This window comes from Anabrus simplex, chromosome 2 (genome assembly GCF_040414725.1).
Source record: "Anabrus simplex isolate iqAnaSimp1 chromosome 2, ASM4041472v1, whole genome shotgun sequence".
In the NCBI taxonomy this organism is placed as follows: Eukaryota; Metazoa; Arthropoda; class Insecta; order Orthoptera; family Tettigoniidae; genus Anabrus; species Anabrus simplex.
In genome coordinates, this window is record NC_090266.1 from 1,213,115,457 (window position 1) to 1,213,129,768 (window position 14,312).

Genomic DNA, 14,312 nt, shown 5'->3' on the forward strand with positions numbered 1-14,312 from the left:
AGAAAGACCTACTAGGAAGTAAGTACTAGGATGCAAGCATTATTTCCAATCGCATAAACAAATTTTGAATTATCTTTCAGATCTCTTTAAATTCTTTACTATTTCTTTTCCTTCCAGATCCCCCTTTTAACATCAATGGAATCGTTAACTTCTTCATTTCAACGCATGAAATTACCAAATCAAACAAATCCAAGAATTCAACTTTAAGTAACAACAATTTTTTAGAGAAGTCCCCTCCAGATTCAAGTACTACTTTATTCAACAACAAGAATGTTAAATCACAGCTTGCTAACCATGTGTTAGAATTGTTGTGTAAATATTTTAACTCAGCAATATTATAAAAAAGCACCCTAATATTATTTTGGAACAAATCCATAGCATTTTTATTTTAAGGACAGAGTAACATTTTTATCTAGTCTGTCTCATACATATCACTGTTCCATAAAAACCTTTTTTGAAGACTAGATGCCCCAGATTTTATAAACATTGAAGACACAACTTGTTAAAAACCACCTCAACAGTGTGAATCCTTTTTAACTGAAGGAAAAAAAAAAAAAAAAAAATCATCATAGACTGTTATGCCTTTCAGCGTTCAGTCTGCAATCCCCTGCAAATTTATTAAACCTTGCCACAATCTTCTATTTGCAACTAGTGCTGTGGCCTCATTTAGTTCTATACCTCTTATCTTTAAATCGTTAGAAACTGAGTCTAACCATCATCGTCTTGGTCTCCCTCTACTTCTCTTACCCTCCATAACAGAGTCCATTATTCTCCTAGGTAACCTATCCTCCTCCATTTGCCTCACATGACCCAACCACCGAACCCGGTTTATGCGTACAGCTTCATCCATCAAGTTCACTCCTAAATTAGCCTTTATCGCCTCATTCAGAGTGCCCTCCTGCCATTGTTCCCGCCTGTTTGTACTAGCAATCATTCTCGCTACTTTCATGTCTGTTACTTCTAACTTATAAATAAGATATCCTGAGTCCACCCTGCGTTTGCTCCCGTAAAGCAAAGTTGGTCTAAAAACAGACCGATGCAATGATAGTTTCATCTGTGAGCTGACTTCCTTCTTACAGAATACTGTTGATCGCAACTGCGAGCTCACTGCTTTAGCTTTACTACACGTTGATTCAATCTCACTTACTATATTATCATCCTGGGAGAACACTCAGCCTAAATATTTGAAATTATCGACATGTTCTAGCTTTGTATCACCAATCTGACATTCAATTCTGTTGAATTTCTTACCTACTGACATCAATTTAGTCTTCAAAAGGCTAATTTTCATACTATACTAATTGCACCTATTTCCAAGTTCCAAGATGTTTGACTGCAGGCGTCCGGCACAATCTGCCATTAGGACCAAGTCGTCGGCATAGGCCAGACTGCTTACTAAATTTCTACCTAACTGAATCCCTCCCTGCCATTTTATACCTTTCAGCAGATGATCCATGTAAACTACGAACAGCAAAGGTGAAAGATTACAGCCTTGTCTAACCGCTGTAAGTACCCTGAACCAAGAACCCATTCAACCATTAATTCTCACTGAAGCCCAATTGTCAATATAAATGCCTTTGATTGATTTTAATAATCTACCTTTAATTCCATAGTCCTCCAGTATGGTGAACATTTTTTCCCTCGGTACCCTGTCATATGTTTTCCCTACATCTACAAAACATAAACACCGTAATGTGAAAATGGGAGCTAATATTTACTAGACATAACTGTATTATAACATCAAAGCATCTAAGAGTATTTATTTATTCATCTGTCATGTCGACTTGTGTATCCTGCCGTTATCTATATTATTGGCCATTGTTGGAACTGTTACCTAACTGTGGAGGTTACCAGACCAATTTAATTCGAAGTTTCTCATCCATTATTGTCAGGCATTTGACTGGACTATGTGATGCGCTAAATTATCATTTGTAACTTCTGCGCACCTTCGCGGTGCACGCGTTGAATTATGGGACTGGCGACATTCCAGCTCTGTGCGAGCTCAGTAGTCTGGAGTAGTCTGCTCGCCGCTACACTCCAAGATGGCTGTGTTGTGTGAAGCTCCCAAGCGGACGGCTTGGCAAGAACGGAAAGCGATTACAATGGAGCCGGACTCCGGCGGTTAAGTGATGATGTTAGGGCTAGGCCCTGTTATTTTTTGAAAGTTATCCAGTGTGCTCCAACCTTAATATTTTCTTAATGTAACATGCAAACTTGGTGCTATGAGTTAACCGTTATCGGTATGAAAAGTTTTAAGTGTCTTGTAAGTTGGATATCTTAACTCCAAGTAAGTACTGAAAATTATAATTTATTGAAGGGATCCCGTTCGTTCAGACACTAGTGTGAGTAATTTCATTGTGGACATGACCGACATCATAAACGTAACATTTGGTATAGTGTAACCTTGTAAGCAAAATTTGATATATATTTGAACTGAATCCGTTGGAAAAAGAAAATTAATGTAATGTAGGGAGCTCGAGATCGCTAGTTATGCATCTATGAGGTGGTATTTTGTGTAAGTGATTTTATCTTATGGTTTTGTCGGTGTGCATTCTTGCCTACTGTTTTTCTTGATGTTCATAATGATGATGAATATTATTATTATTATTATTATTATTATTATTATTATTATTATTATTACCTTCATTCTTTTGTAATTCATTTCGGTGCGTATTTTCTCCCTTAATTTTTCCCTGTTGGTTGTATTTGCTGTCTGATTTTGTCCTATTGCCTTAGTGGCTGATTATTTGTACGTGATTATTATTGCATTGTTACGGGCGTTTATTAATGACACCTCATATTCGCATCGTAGCGGAATCCAGGGCCCCCTCTGTTCTAAAGTATGTAAACCGCAGGTAAATTGATTAACTAAAGCTAATGTAAACTGGTACTATCACCTCTTGGATAAATAATAATAATTATTATTATTATTTTAATAACTTAAAATCTTAAAATTGAAATTTGCTGGTCGAAATTAAGTTTAATATGGGAGTTTTCTTTGGTTGTCTTATAACGTGTCTCCCTTTGTTTGGGTTCCTTGCTTTGGTCTTTATTACGTCATGTCATCCCTTCTTATCTAATCTGAAGATACGCTATGTTTTGGGTGGCTTTGAGGATTATTATGGGATCTTGGCTTCGCGTCGGTAACGGGTAGCTCCTGTTGGGTGCTTCAGTGTTCTTTAATTATTTTTATGAGCGCACCGTTAATTGTAAATTTCCTTTAATATACTTCATTTTGTTGGTGTTGCTGTGCGCTATTCTTTTATTGTTTTCATCTAGCTCGTTTCTTTGGTGTAATGTTTATTCGCGGTTGGAGCCACTAATTTTTTTTCCCTTTTTCGTGTGTCCTTGTGTGCGTCTTATAATTCAGCATTTTAGTAGTGTAGCAAATTTCAATTTTAAAGAGATTTTATATCGCGGGCCCCCATATCGGTTGCAACCAATTTTTAAATAATTATAATGTTTCTGTATATAAGGTAATGAGTTATTAATGAATTTTCAAACCTTAATTTTGGTGGAAGCCTATGTTAATGTGAGCTTCATTTCATCTTAATTTCAACCTTATTTTAAAATACTGTTTCTCTCATTTAGTTTAATTGCATTTTAAATTTTTGGAAAAAGAAATATATATTTTTATTGTTCTTATTTTATACCATTTTCAAATTACATTTACTTAGTAAATTTTCTTCATTTTAAATTTATCTGGTGTGTCATTTAGTAGCTAGCAATATTTACCTGGCAACCTGTCAAAGTTATGTAAGACCCTGGCCTTTTTATTCTCGTCTTTGCCCTCCACGCTTCATATTTTTTTATGCTACTGCCCTTCGGTAAGTATTGTGCTTGTTTTCTTCTTGATGTTTGTACTTTTCAATTGGATGTTTTGTTTACTAATTTTATACCTTTCAGCAGATGATCCATGTAAACTACGAACAGCAAAGGTGAAAGATTATAGCCTTGTCTAACCCCTGTAAGTACCCTGAACCAAGAACCCATTCAACCATTAATTCTCACTGAAGCCCAATTGTCAATATAAATGCCTTTAATTGATTTTAATAATCTACCTTTAATTCCATAGTCCTCCAGTATGGTGAACACCTTTTCCCTCGGTACCCTGTCATATGTTTTCCCTACATCTACGAAACATAAACACAACTGTCTATTCCTCTCGTAGCATTTTTCAATTACCTGGCGCATACTGAAAATCTGATCCTGACAACCCCTCTGTGGTCTGAAACCATGCTGGTTTTCATCCAACTTCCTCTCAACCACTCATCGCACCCTCCCTTCCAAGATGGCAGTGAATACTTTGCCTGGTATACTAATCAATGAGATACCTCGATAGTTGTTGCAATCCTTTCTGTTCCCTTGCTTATAGATAGGTACAATTACTGCTTTTGTCCATTCCGAAGGTACCTTACTAATACTCCATGCTAATCTTACTACTCTATCAAGCCATTTCATCCCTGCCTTTCCACTATATTTCACCATTTCAGGTCTCATTTCATCTATTCCTGCTGCCTTATGGCAATGGAGTTTATTTGCCATCCCTTCCACTTCCTCAATCATAATTTCACCAACATAATTTTCCTCCTCCCCATGAGCTTGGCTGTTTGCAAAACCACCAGGATGATTTCCTTTTACATTGAGAGGACGTTCAAAATATTCCCTCCACCTCTCCTGTGATTCCCTGGGATCTATTATTAGTTCACATGAATTACTCAAAACACTGTTCATTTACTTTTTCCCTCCCTTCCTAAGATTCTTTAATACTATCCAGAAAGGTTTCCCTGTTGCTTGACCTAGCCTTTCCTGGTAATTACCAAAATCTTCCCATGACCTCTTTTTGGATTCAACAACTATTTGTTTCGCTCTGTTTCTTTCATCTACGTACAAATCCCTGTCTGCCTCAGCCCTTGTTTGGAGCCATTTCTGATAAGCCTTCTTTTTCACGTTTACATGCTGCTCTCACTTCATCATTCCACCAAGACGTTTGCCATTTCCCATCTTTACAAACAGCTGTTCCTAGGCATTCCCTTGCTGTTTCTACTAGAGCATCCCTGTATGCCACCCATTCTCTTTCTATATCCTGAACCTGCTTACTCTCTACTGTTCGGAACTTCTCTCTAATCATATCCGTGTACTTCCGTCTAATTTCCTTGTCCTGGAGGTTTTCTACCCTTTTTCGTTTGCAGACAGATTTCTCTTTCTCTACCCTAGGCCTAGAGATACAGTACTTAGTTTACTACAGATCAGATAGTGGTCTGTATTGTACCGGTTATGACCTGTACATGAGTATTTTTTTGAGTATAAATGACATTTAATTATCACGCGTAATGTTCTGAGCACGCCTGGTTTGTTTACCGTCAGCGGGGCAAGCAAGCGAGTGAAGGACAGCTGTGAGCTGTGACGTAGCCACAGGGGCTAGCTAGACCGCCCGCCTGTCACACCACGTGTTCCCAGCCTGGACTCGTATATTCTAGATTCCAGGTCACATCTTCCAGATTGTTCGACGGAGAAAATTTTGTAACTCCCATAATAATTATGCTAGCGGCTTGAGCGATATGTCATCTTGTTTGGGATCACCTGAACGTCGCAATGCTCGAGTTTCAAGTAAATCCATCAAGGGATTTAGGAGATATGCAGTCAAGCCGTATTGTGACGTAGACGCCCCAGATCGAATAAAAGGAGGGCCCACTGTAGCCTGTTCACTCAGTTACAGCTGAGTAGTCAGCGTGGACACACTCGCTGCTACTATCGTCGTGTTGTGACAGTCCCGACGAGGAACTCTGTAATTTTCTAAGTATTCATAAAGTGAACTTGTATTTTCTTTGAGTGTGGGAGAACGAATTCTTCCAAGTATTCTCAAGTGGACTTGCAATATTTTGAGTGTTAAAGAACATTTTCTAAGTCTTCATAATTGAACTTACAATATTTACGGGTGTTCGAGACTGGAATTTATCCAATTATTCATGAAATGGACTTGTATTATTTACGTGTGTTAAACTCATAATTGGACTTGTATTACTTACGTATGTTAAAGAACGAATTCTTCATAAATTGAACCTGCAATACTTGCGAGTGTTAAGAGACTCATTCCTCTAATAAACAGTGATTTACAAACTTTGCTAGTGATGATCACTGAATGTGCTCAAAGTTCCCGTAAGCATAAATTTGTGATTTTGCCGGTACTGGTTCAAAGATTTATAAACTTTCCTGGTGATGAACTCTAACTTCATTCAACGTCTTTAAAACATGAATTTAGGATTTCACCTGTGTTTATTCAAAGACTTGGATACCTTGCCAGTGATAGACTGTAAATTTATTCATGTGGATGGACTTGTGTTTTTCGTACATGTTCTCTCAAAGACTTGTACATTCGTCAGTGTTGATTCAAAACTTTATAAATTTTGTCAGTGATGAACTTTAAATCTATTCAGATTTTCATGTGGATGGACTTATGTTTTTCGTCCGTGTTCATTCAAAGACTTGTACCTTCGCCAGTGGTGAACTTAAAATTTGGTCATAGTTTCATGAGAAGGGACTTGTGTTTTTTTTTTTGGCCAATATTTATTCAGAGATGAGGGCTTTGCTAGTGGTGAACTTTGAAAGTATTCATAATCCTCATATACAGAGACATATCATTTTATGAGTGTTAAATTTTGAAAGTCTTAACGAATAATAACCAGTGACTTCGCTAACAGGTTAATCACCCAAGGTTCTTATGAACTCAGATTTATCAGTACTATGAGTGACCTTGGAGACATCGACCCTCTCAGTCACATTGGACTGAGGTAGCAAATGATTATCGGCAACATCACCAGGATCATCGGGGTTCAACCTGGGCCTCGAAAGTTCGAGGCATCTCTACCTTCTACCAACCCAGACAGTCCAGCTGCTTCTGTACGGAGTCCCTGGAATCTTCTGGAACGTGTTCCAACTTGCTCGGCTTGGTGAACTGGAGAATCCGAGCCATATTATAGGACTATGTGGAAGACAGCTTATATCTACCTGGAGGTGATATGTAATTTCATGTCTTATATCAATAAACTCATATTCAGTCAGAGTCAAAGTTTTCTTGTAGATAGGACCCTACCTCCTGTACCGAGCCCTAGCTACTAGTCACCCAGTTTTAGCCCTGAGAACTATATTCTTACTTACTTTAAAATATAATCTGAGAGTCGGGATTTTTTTACCGGTACAGTATCATCAAAAAATTCCCCGGAAAACTCGTACATTCCTAACAGATTTCCTGAATTCAAAGTCGGTTAAGATATAGTCTATTATGGACCTGGTACCCCAGCCTCTCATGTGTAGCGGTGAATAGCCTTATGCTTGAAGAATGTATTCGTAACTGCTAGACCCATACTAGCGCAGAAGTCCAACAAACGCTTCCCATTTCCATTAGCTTCCATATCTTCCCCACATTTACCAATCACCCTTTCGTATCCTTCAGTTCTATTTCCAACTCTCTCATTGAAATTGCCCATTAGCACTGTAAAAGCAGTTAATGGGATGTAAAGCCTATAACATTATTATTATTATCATCATCATCATCATCATCATCATCATCAAATGTGCTACTGTGGAGACATACTCTGCCCTTCCCTTTCTAACACCCATCAAGTACACTTTATAATCTCCTATCTCTTCCTTGTTATCTCCCCTTACCCAAATATCACTTACTCCAATTACTTTCCTTGTGGAAATCTAAGCAACAAGAATGGATGGAGCCGCGTGAACAACTTCCGGCTGGCTACAATGAAGACTGGAGTGTTTGGAGGTCCCTTAACCGATTAAGAACTGGTGTCGGCAGGGCTAAGTCCTCACTTAAGTTATGGGGCTTCACATCAGAGGACAGCAAGTGCGACTGTGGTGAAGAACAAACAGTGAGCCATATGTATCAATGTCCTCTCTGCCCATTTTCATGCTCAGAGCAAGATTTAATGCTTGCTGATGACAACGCCCTAGGTGTGGCTCAGTTTTGGCAAAACACCATCTAGATGTCCAGTGTATTTGGTCTATTTTCCTTTGTCTGTTAATTTTTGTAAATAGTAAATAGTATTTTTTTAACTGTATGATTAAGTATGCTTCTGACAAGAGTAAAAAAAAAAAAAACTTACTCCAAGCACATCCATACGCATCCTCTTTGCTGACTCAGCCAGTTCTACTTTCTTTCTTCCCTAAGCCCCATTAATATTTATAGCTCCCAACGAATTCCATTTCATTCGCCAAGTTGTTTCCAAGGAGTCCCTCGCCTGTCAAATGGGAGTGGGACTCCGTTATTCCCATAGGTCTGAGGCTTGTTTAAAATGTTCTGAGCTCAGTAAATTCATGAAGCAGGATGCTACTCTACTTACACATAACTTAGTCCAAGTGGGGATCTCTCCTCTAACGGGTTATGTACCACCGGTGGATTGTATAGTCCTAGCCGCCTGAGCACAAGGAGGGCCATGACTCAGAATATGTCCGAGATGCCCACGCCCATTCCATAGCAACTGGTATCCCGACTCTCAGGACCACTTACTAGGCCACACAGCCGTTGCCCATGGTTCACGAACTAGAACGTGACTACAGTAACCCACACCATGAACCATGTTGAATACATGTTACTTTAAATTTCATATGTCTCCACAGTACCACATTTGATAATAATAATAATAATAATAATAATAATAATAATAATAATAATAATAATAATAATAATAATAATAATAAAAACAATAATAATAATGTTATAGGCTTTACATACCACTAATTGCTTTTACAGTGTGAGCCTGCATTTGGGAGAGACCGGGGTCAACACCACTGTCGGCAGCCCTAAAGACTGTTTTCCGTGGTTTCCCCATTTTCACAGCAGGCAAATGCTGGGGCTGTACCTTAATTAAGGCCGTGGCTGCTTTCTTCCAAATCCTAGCCCTTTCCTGTCCTATTGTTGCCATAAAATCTGTGTCAGTGCGATATAAAGCAAATTATAAAAAATACTTTTACAGTTTTCGGAGACTGCAAGGTGTAGTCTTGGAGGAGTTCTTTTTCATACCACTAAATCTACCGATATGAGGCTGACGTATCTGAGCACCTTCATATATCACTGGACTGAGCCAGGATCAAACCTGCCAAGTTGGAGGTCATAAGGCCAGCATCTCAACTGTCTGAGACACTCAGCCTGGCAAACTATAGTTTTCAAGACTAGCTTCTTTTTTTTTTTTTTTTTTGCTTTACGTAGCACTGACACAGGTAGGTCTTATGGTGACGATGGGACAGGAAAGGGCTAGGAGTGGGAAGGAAGCGACCGTGGCCTTAATTAAGGTACAGCCCCAGCATTTGCCTGGTGTGAAAATGGGAAACCACGTAAAACCATCTTCAGGGCTGCCGACAGTGGGGGTCGAACCTACTATCTCCCGAATACTGGATACCTTGTATTGCTTTATGTGGCTGAGACTGTCTCTAAAAGAGACTAAACATGTCCCATTACCTTTTGTTATTCCAAATGGAATTTAAAAATTTAAAAAAATTACAGTACAGTAAAGGTGGAATTCAAAATCACTAGTTTCTTTTGAATGACGTTCAGAGTAAATACAGTACAATAACTGAAGTAATGCATTCACATCCCAGAATAACAGACATGATACAAACTGCAAGGAAACTATACTCAGAAGTGAACTAAGACTGCCCACGAGCACAGTTTCCCAGCAGTTCCACAAGAGTAGCACTTGCCCAACTTGCTTTATAGGTACCACAGGCCAAGGTGGTGACAAGTGGTTAGTGTGAAGACTGGGTCCGCTACTTTATGGTCAGAAGACCCTCAACTACTTTTACGTATGCTGAGTGGATCTCGAACCTTCCCTGACCTGGCCGGGAGTCAAACCTGAGAATACTGGGCGAGAGGCAGTGGCATATGTGTTGAACAAAACAACCACAGGACTGGCGAACTGTTTCTTCAATTAATTATTTTTTATATATCTTTTTTTAATAAAAGGAAAGTGGACAGGTAAAGAAACAGTATAAACTGTGAATGACTTACCGATTCCAGAGTAGTGTCGGTACCCGAAATGTCCAGATAAGTTATTGTATTGGGCTGGGCAAGAAAATTGCAGAGATTCTGAAATCAGACAGCACACATTATTACTTACCTAGCCATTTCAGACCTGGCATCCTCCACAATATGAAAAACAATTTTAGAAAATGTTCTTGTTTTCTCACAATTCAACATATTAAAGATTTCAGAAGATTCCTCATCCTGGAACTTTACACAAAAAGTAATGTACAGCAAGTATGCAAATGTTTAATGGTACAGAAAATTTTGTGTGATATAGGTCAAATGAAATGCCGTAATAAGAAAAACATAAATAATTTTTGCATATCATATACAAATTCTGCACAATCCTGTATTTTCAAAATGTAGATATCTCAGTACTAAAGACATTACAAATATCATGATATCTTAAATGTGATTAATTTATTAAAATAATATTATTCCTAGGTCTTTCATTTGCAGGGTGCCATGAAATTTGATAAGGAATGTTATTGTCTGTCTGTTAGGTCATCAGCCCAGAGGCTGGTTGGATCCTCAAATAGCACCACCAAAAGTTATGTGGTTAGAAGGAAACCGCAAAAACCAATGGCAGCACCAAAATGAGGCGTGCTAGGCAAGACGAGGAGTGAGGTAGTTTGCCATTGCTTTCCTCACTGGGTCAGAAAGTGCTATTGCAGCACGACTGACCCTATGAGCAACACCTTTCATAACACTCAGATGCACTAGTCGTGCTCTGAATGTCATTACGCAGCACCTTCCATACCCAAGCAGCTTCCATATTGTCACAGCCATGGATGAGACTGGGACTTAGGTGAAAGCTACACTTTACTCTGGCCTGTGCCAAGAGATGGATACAAAAGTACTGTATCCATCAAGAAATGGCAGCAGGCGAAAGGAATGTTATTAAAACTAAGAATTGTATTACACTACACTCCTGATAATTTGTGGTCGAAAATCATGAATGAACTACAAATTTTCCTTTCATAACATGTGTCATAATACGTTTTACCAAAGACAATGTTCAGTCCTCAACAGCTCCACCATGGCCTAGGCATCACCGAAGAGGTGTAGGGAAATGAGGAGTGAGGTAGTTTCCCAATGCTTTCGTCAGTGAGCCAGAAGTTGCTAATGGCATGCACCAACCGACCACATGAGCAATATAGCAGGGATCAACTGTATAAGAATGGCATTACTAACAGCACTCATACCACAGTCACCTCTGATACTGTAAAAGCCAAGGATAAGACTGAGTCAGACAGATCAATGAAAGTAACATACTTGGAGACATATTGTACTGTAAACACTAGGTAGCACAGCTGTGAATATTCATCATATTTACATTTTATCATACATTACTCAGTAGAGCACAATTTTTAAAATATTACAAAAAAGAATTTCACAACATAGAATACAGTACTGTACTCTACTGTGGTCAGTTAGGCTTATTACAAATAAGGACTGTTAAATCTTTCTGATCTTAAATAGCAAATTTCTCATGAAAACACAAAATTCTAACTCCCCACTTCATTGCTTTGCTCTCTAATGCCATCCTCTCAACTCGAGCTAGTCTCATGATGTTCTGAACAGTGGCACTGGCATGATTGATAGGCAAAGTTGAGCCTTCGACTGGTGAAGAGAAAGAATTCATTTCTCAGCCACACGTTCTTGATTCTGTTGTGAATGAACTGACCAGGGAAGCCCTGGCTTCTATGGATAACAATCACTTCCTGTTCTATTGAACAGCTTGTTTAACTGAATTATTGCATGCACTTTCGTCATTGGTGTCTAAACCTCGGAAGCATTTTTTGTTACAAAATACAACCAAACATATTAAAATCATTTCTCTGAAGACAGTCTCACTTCTACCATCTTCCCTAACTCTGACACATCAACAGTCTTTGTAAAGTCAGTATCATCCTGCTATCATATGTAACAGTATTACCAAACGTGGCTCCCAAAGGTGGGACCAACAGCTACGAACGGAAGAGTCCTTCCTTTGGCGACCAGGTGAGACCCTTGAGTAGAAAATGATGCATAAATTCACCAGAAATGAGAACATAGTCAATGGTTTAGATGAAAAAGGACCCCTGTCCCAACAGCATATAAAATGGAGGAAATTTCTTCTATTAGCAATGTCTGTACTTCAGTGAAGCAGATGCAAAAGGCATGTGTACTGTTGAGGAGGAGCCTAAAGTTACATCTGGCAGTAGGTATAAAATGCCTCTGGAAGTATCAACCCCACCATAATAAGAGCTTAAATATGAATATGGGACCTTGAGAAGTTACCCAGGAAAAGGTTAGGGTAAGAGGCACACAGTTCCTTGTGTGTTGAGGGAACTGTGAAAAACAGGGGACCAGTAGCCAACATCATGAAGGTGGGAATAATCAGCCTTATGACCCTGACAGGAAAAGCATTAAGAAGTGGAGAATTTTATGGAGAAAGAGGATATAGAAATTATAGGGTTAAGCGAAGTTAAAAGTAAGGGGAAAAGAAAGAAGAATTAATAAAGGATATACACTATACTGGAGTGATTGGTAAGAGGTTAAAAATGGAGTGGACCTGATAATTTCAAAACAGCTGGAGGAGTATGTGGATACGGTACAGTACATCAGTGACAGGACAACAATAATTACACTGACGAGGGAAGGGCGCACACCGGGGAATCCCCAATCTTACATAAATTTTGCACACACATTAAATGGGCCAAAAATAATACAAAGGCCAAAATACTTCTTCTGGAAATTAATTCGTGTGACCGACAGAAAGCGTTAAGGATCATATGTTTGCATTAGTGCGCTCAACTACACAGTACTGTACTGCGTGCTGGGTTCACTTGGCGAGAGGCCGCTGTTCCATACCCTACCTGCAAACACACACTGTCCAACATCTGATTTGAGGCCATGCTAACATATGCTTATAGTCGTCGGCTGACTTGAGGCCACGCTGCCATATTCTTATAGTCATTGTTTGTATAATGGTAATCAATATAGGCAAAGTTATTTTTGCGATGGAAGAAAGATATGGAACAAGTGATATTAAGCCCTTTCTACATGATGTGCTGGATGCTACTGAGGATAGTTATTTGTTGGTTTCCATCTGTTTCAAAGCTTGTCTTTAAATTTTTTACTCACTGATATCTACAGGTGTCATTACAAGCTGCCTCGAAAATGATGAGGTTTAAATAGACAGCATGTCATTTCTCATTTTTGCTTCAAATCACGTCATGTGACCTTGAAGCAAATGATTCTGATGATGAATATTCAGTAAAAGGTGACAGCCAACCAGGTTATGCTAAGATGGACTTATAAACATATACAGTAAATAAAATTAAGAGTTTTGTCTGTACATTGCTCAGAATTTTAAAATAATGCTATTTCTGTATCGGTCATGTCCACAGTAACAAGAAAATGTACTTTTTAATTTTCCATTATTTCTGTACGTCTGTCTATACGTATGTACGCACATCACGAGGAAATGCCTCAAGAGAATTTAATTAAAATTGGTATGTAAAGTCGGGGAATAAGTTGCTACAATCTAGGAAATAAATAACTGCATTCACGCTCAGTGAAATAGTAGTTTAGGGGAAAGCCGAAAATTTAATTCTCAAATATTTATGTTATTAGTGGTCCTATCGATAAATACTACATAACTGCGTAGAGGCGCGCGGCTGTGAGCTTGCATCCGGGAGACAGTAGGTTCGAATCCCACTGTCGGCAGCCCTGAAGATGGTTTTCCGTGGTTTCCCATTTTCACACCAGGCAAATGCTGGGGCTGTACCTTAATTAAGGCCACGGCCGCTTCCTTCCAACGTCTAGGCCTTTCCTATCCCATCGTCGCTATAAGACCTATCTGTGTCGGTGCGACGTAAAGCCCCTAGCAAAAAAAAAAAAAAAACCTACATAACTAAAGTTATATACAGTCGAACCTTCCTTCTGCGGACACCGTCGGTTCCGAAGAAAAATGTCCGTTACGAGAGGTGTCCATTAAAACAACTTTGTAAAAATAATCAAACATTTTAACGGCAAAGAACATCCACCTTAAATATACAGTAAGCATACATATCTTTATTTTTATTATTCTAAGTCATTTCTGTGTTAGTATTTCATAGAGAGTTATTATAAGTGATTTCACATCATTTACAAACATTACAGCTTCATGAAGTAATCGTGAAGCTTCGTCTGTGTAAATTTAGCACGTTTTCTTAACTGCGATATTCTCGAAAACGGAATACTTGTAAAGTCCTGGAATTAAGTTGAGGCAGATCTTGAGGAACGTAGA

At 38.7% G+C, this 14,312-nt stretch overlaps 1 protein-coding gene across 3 annotated transcripts in view; it reads right to left on the minus strand.

The window, feature by feature from the left end:
* LRR (Leucine-rich repeat) overlaps window positions 1-14,312 on the minus strand; it is an 808,120-nt gene that overhangs the window by 452,452 nt on the left and 341,356 nt on the right. For all 3 annotated transcript variants that reach the window (XM_067142208.2, XM_067142207.2, XM_067142206.2), the window contains exon 11: window positions 10,022-10,099. In XM_067142208.2, coding sequence (XP_066998309.2) covers window positions 10,022-10,099 — 78 coding nt within the window. The remainder of the gene's footprint in view (window positions 1-10,021; window positions 10,100-14,312) is intronic.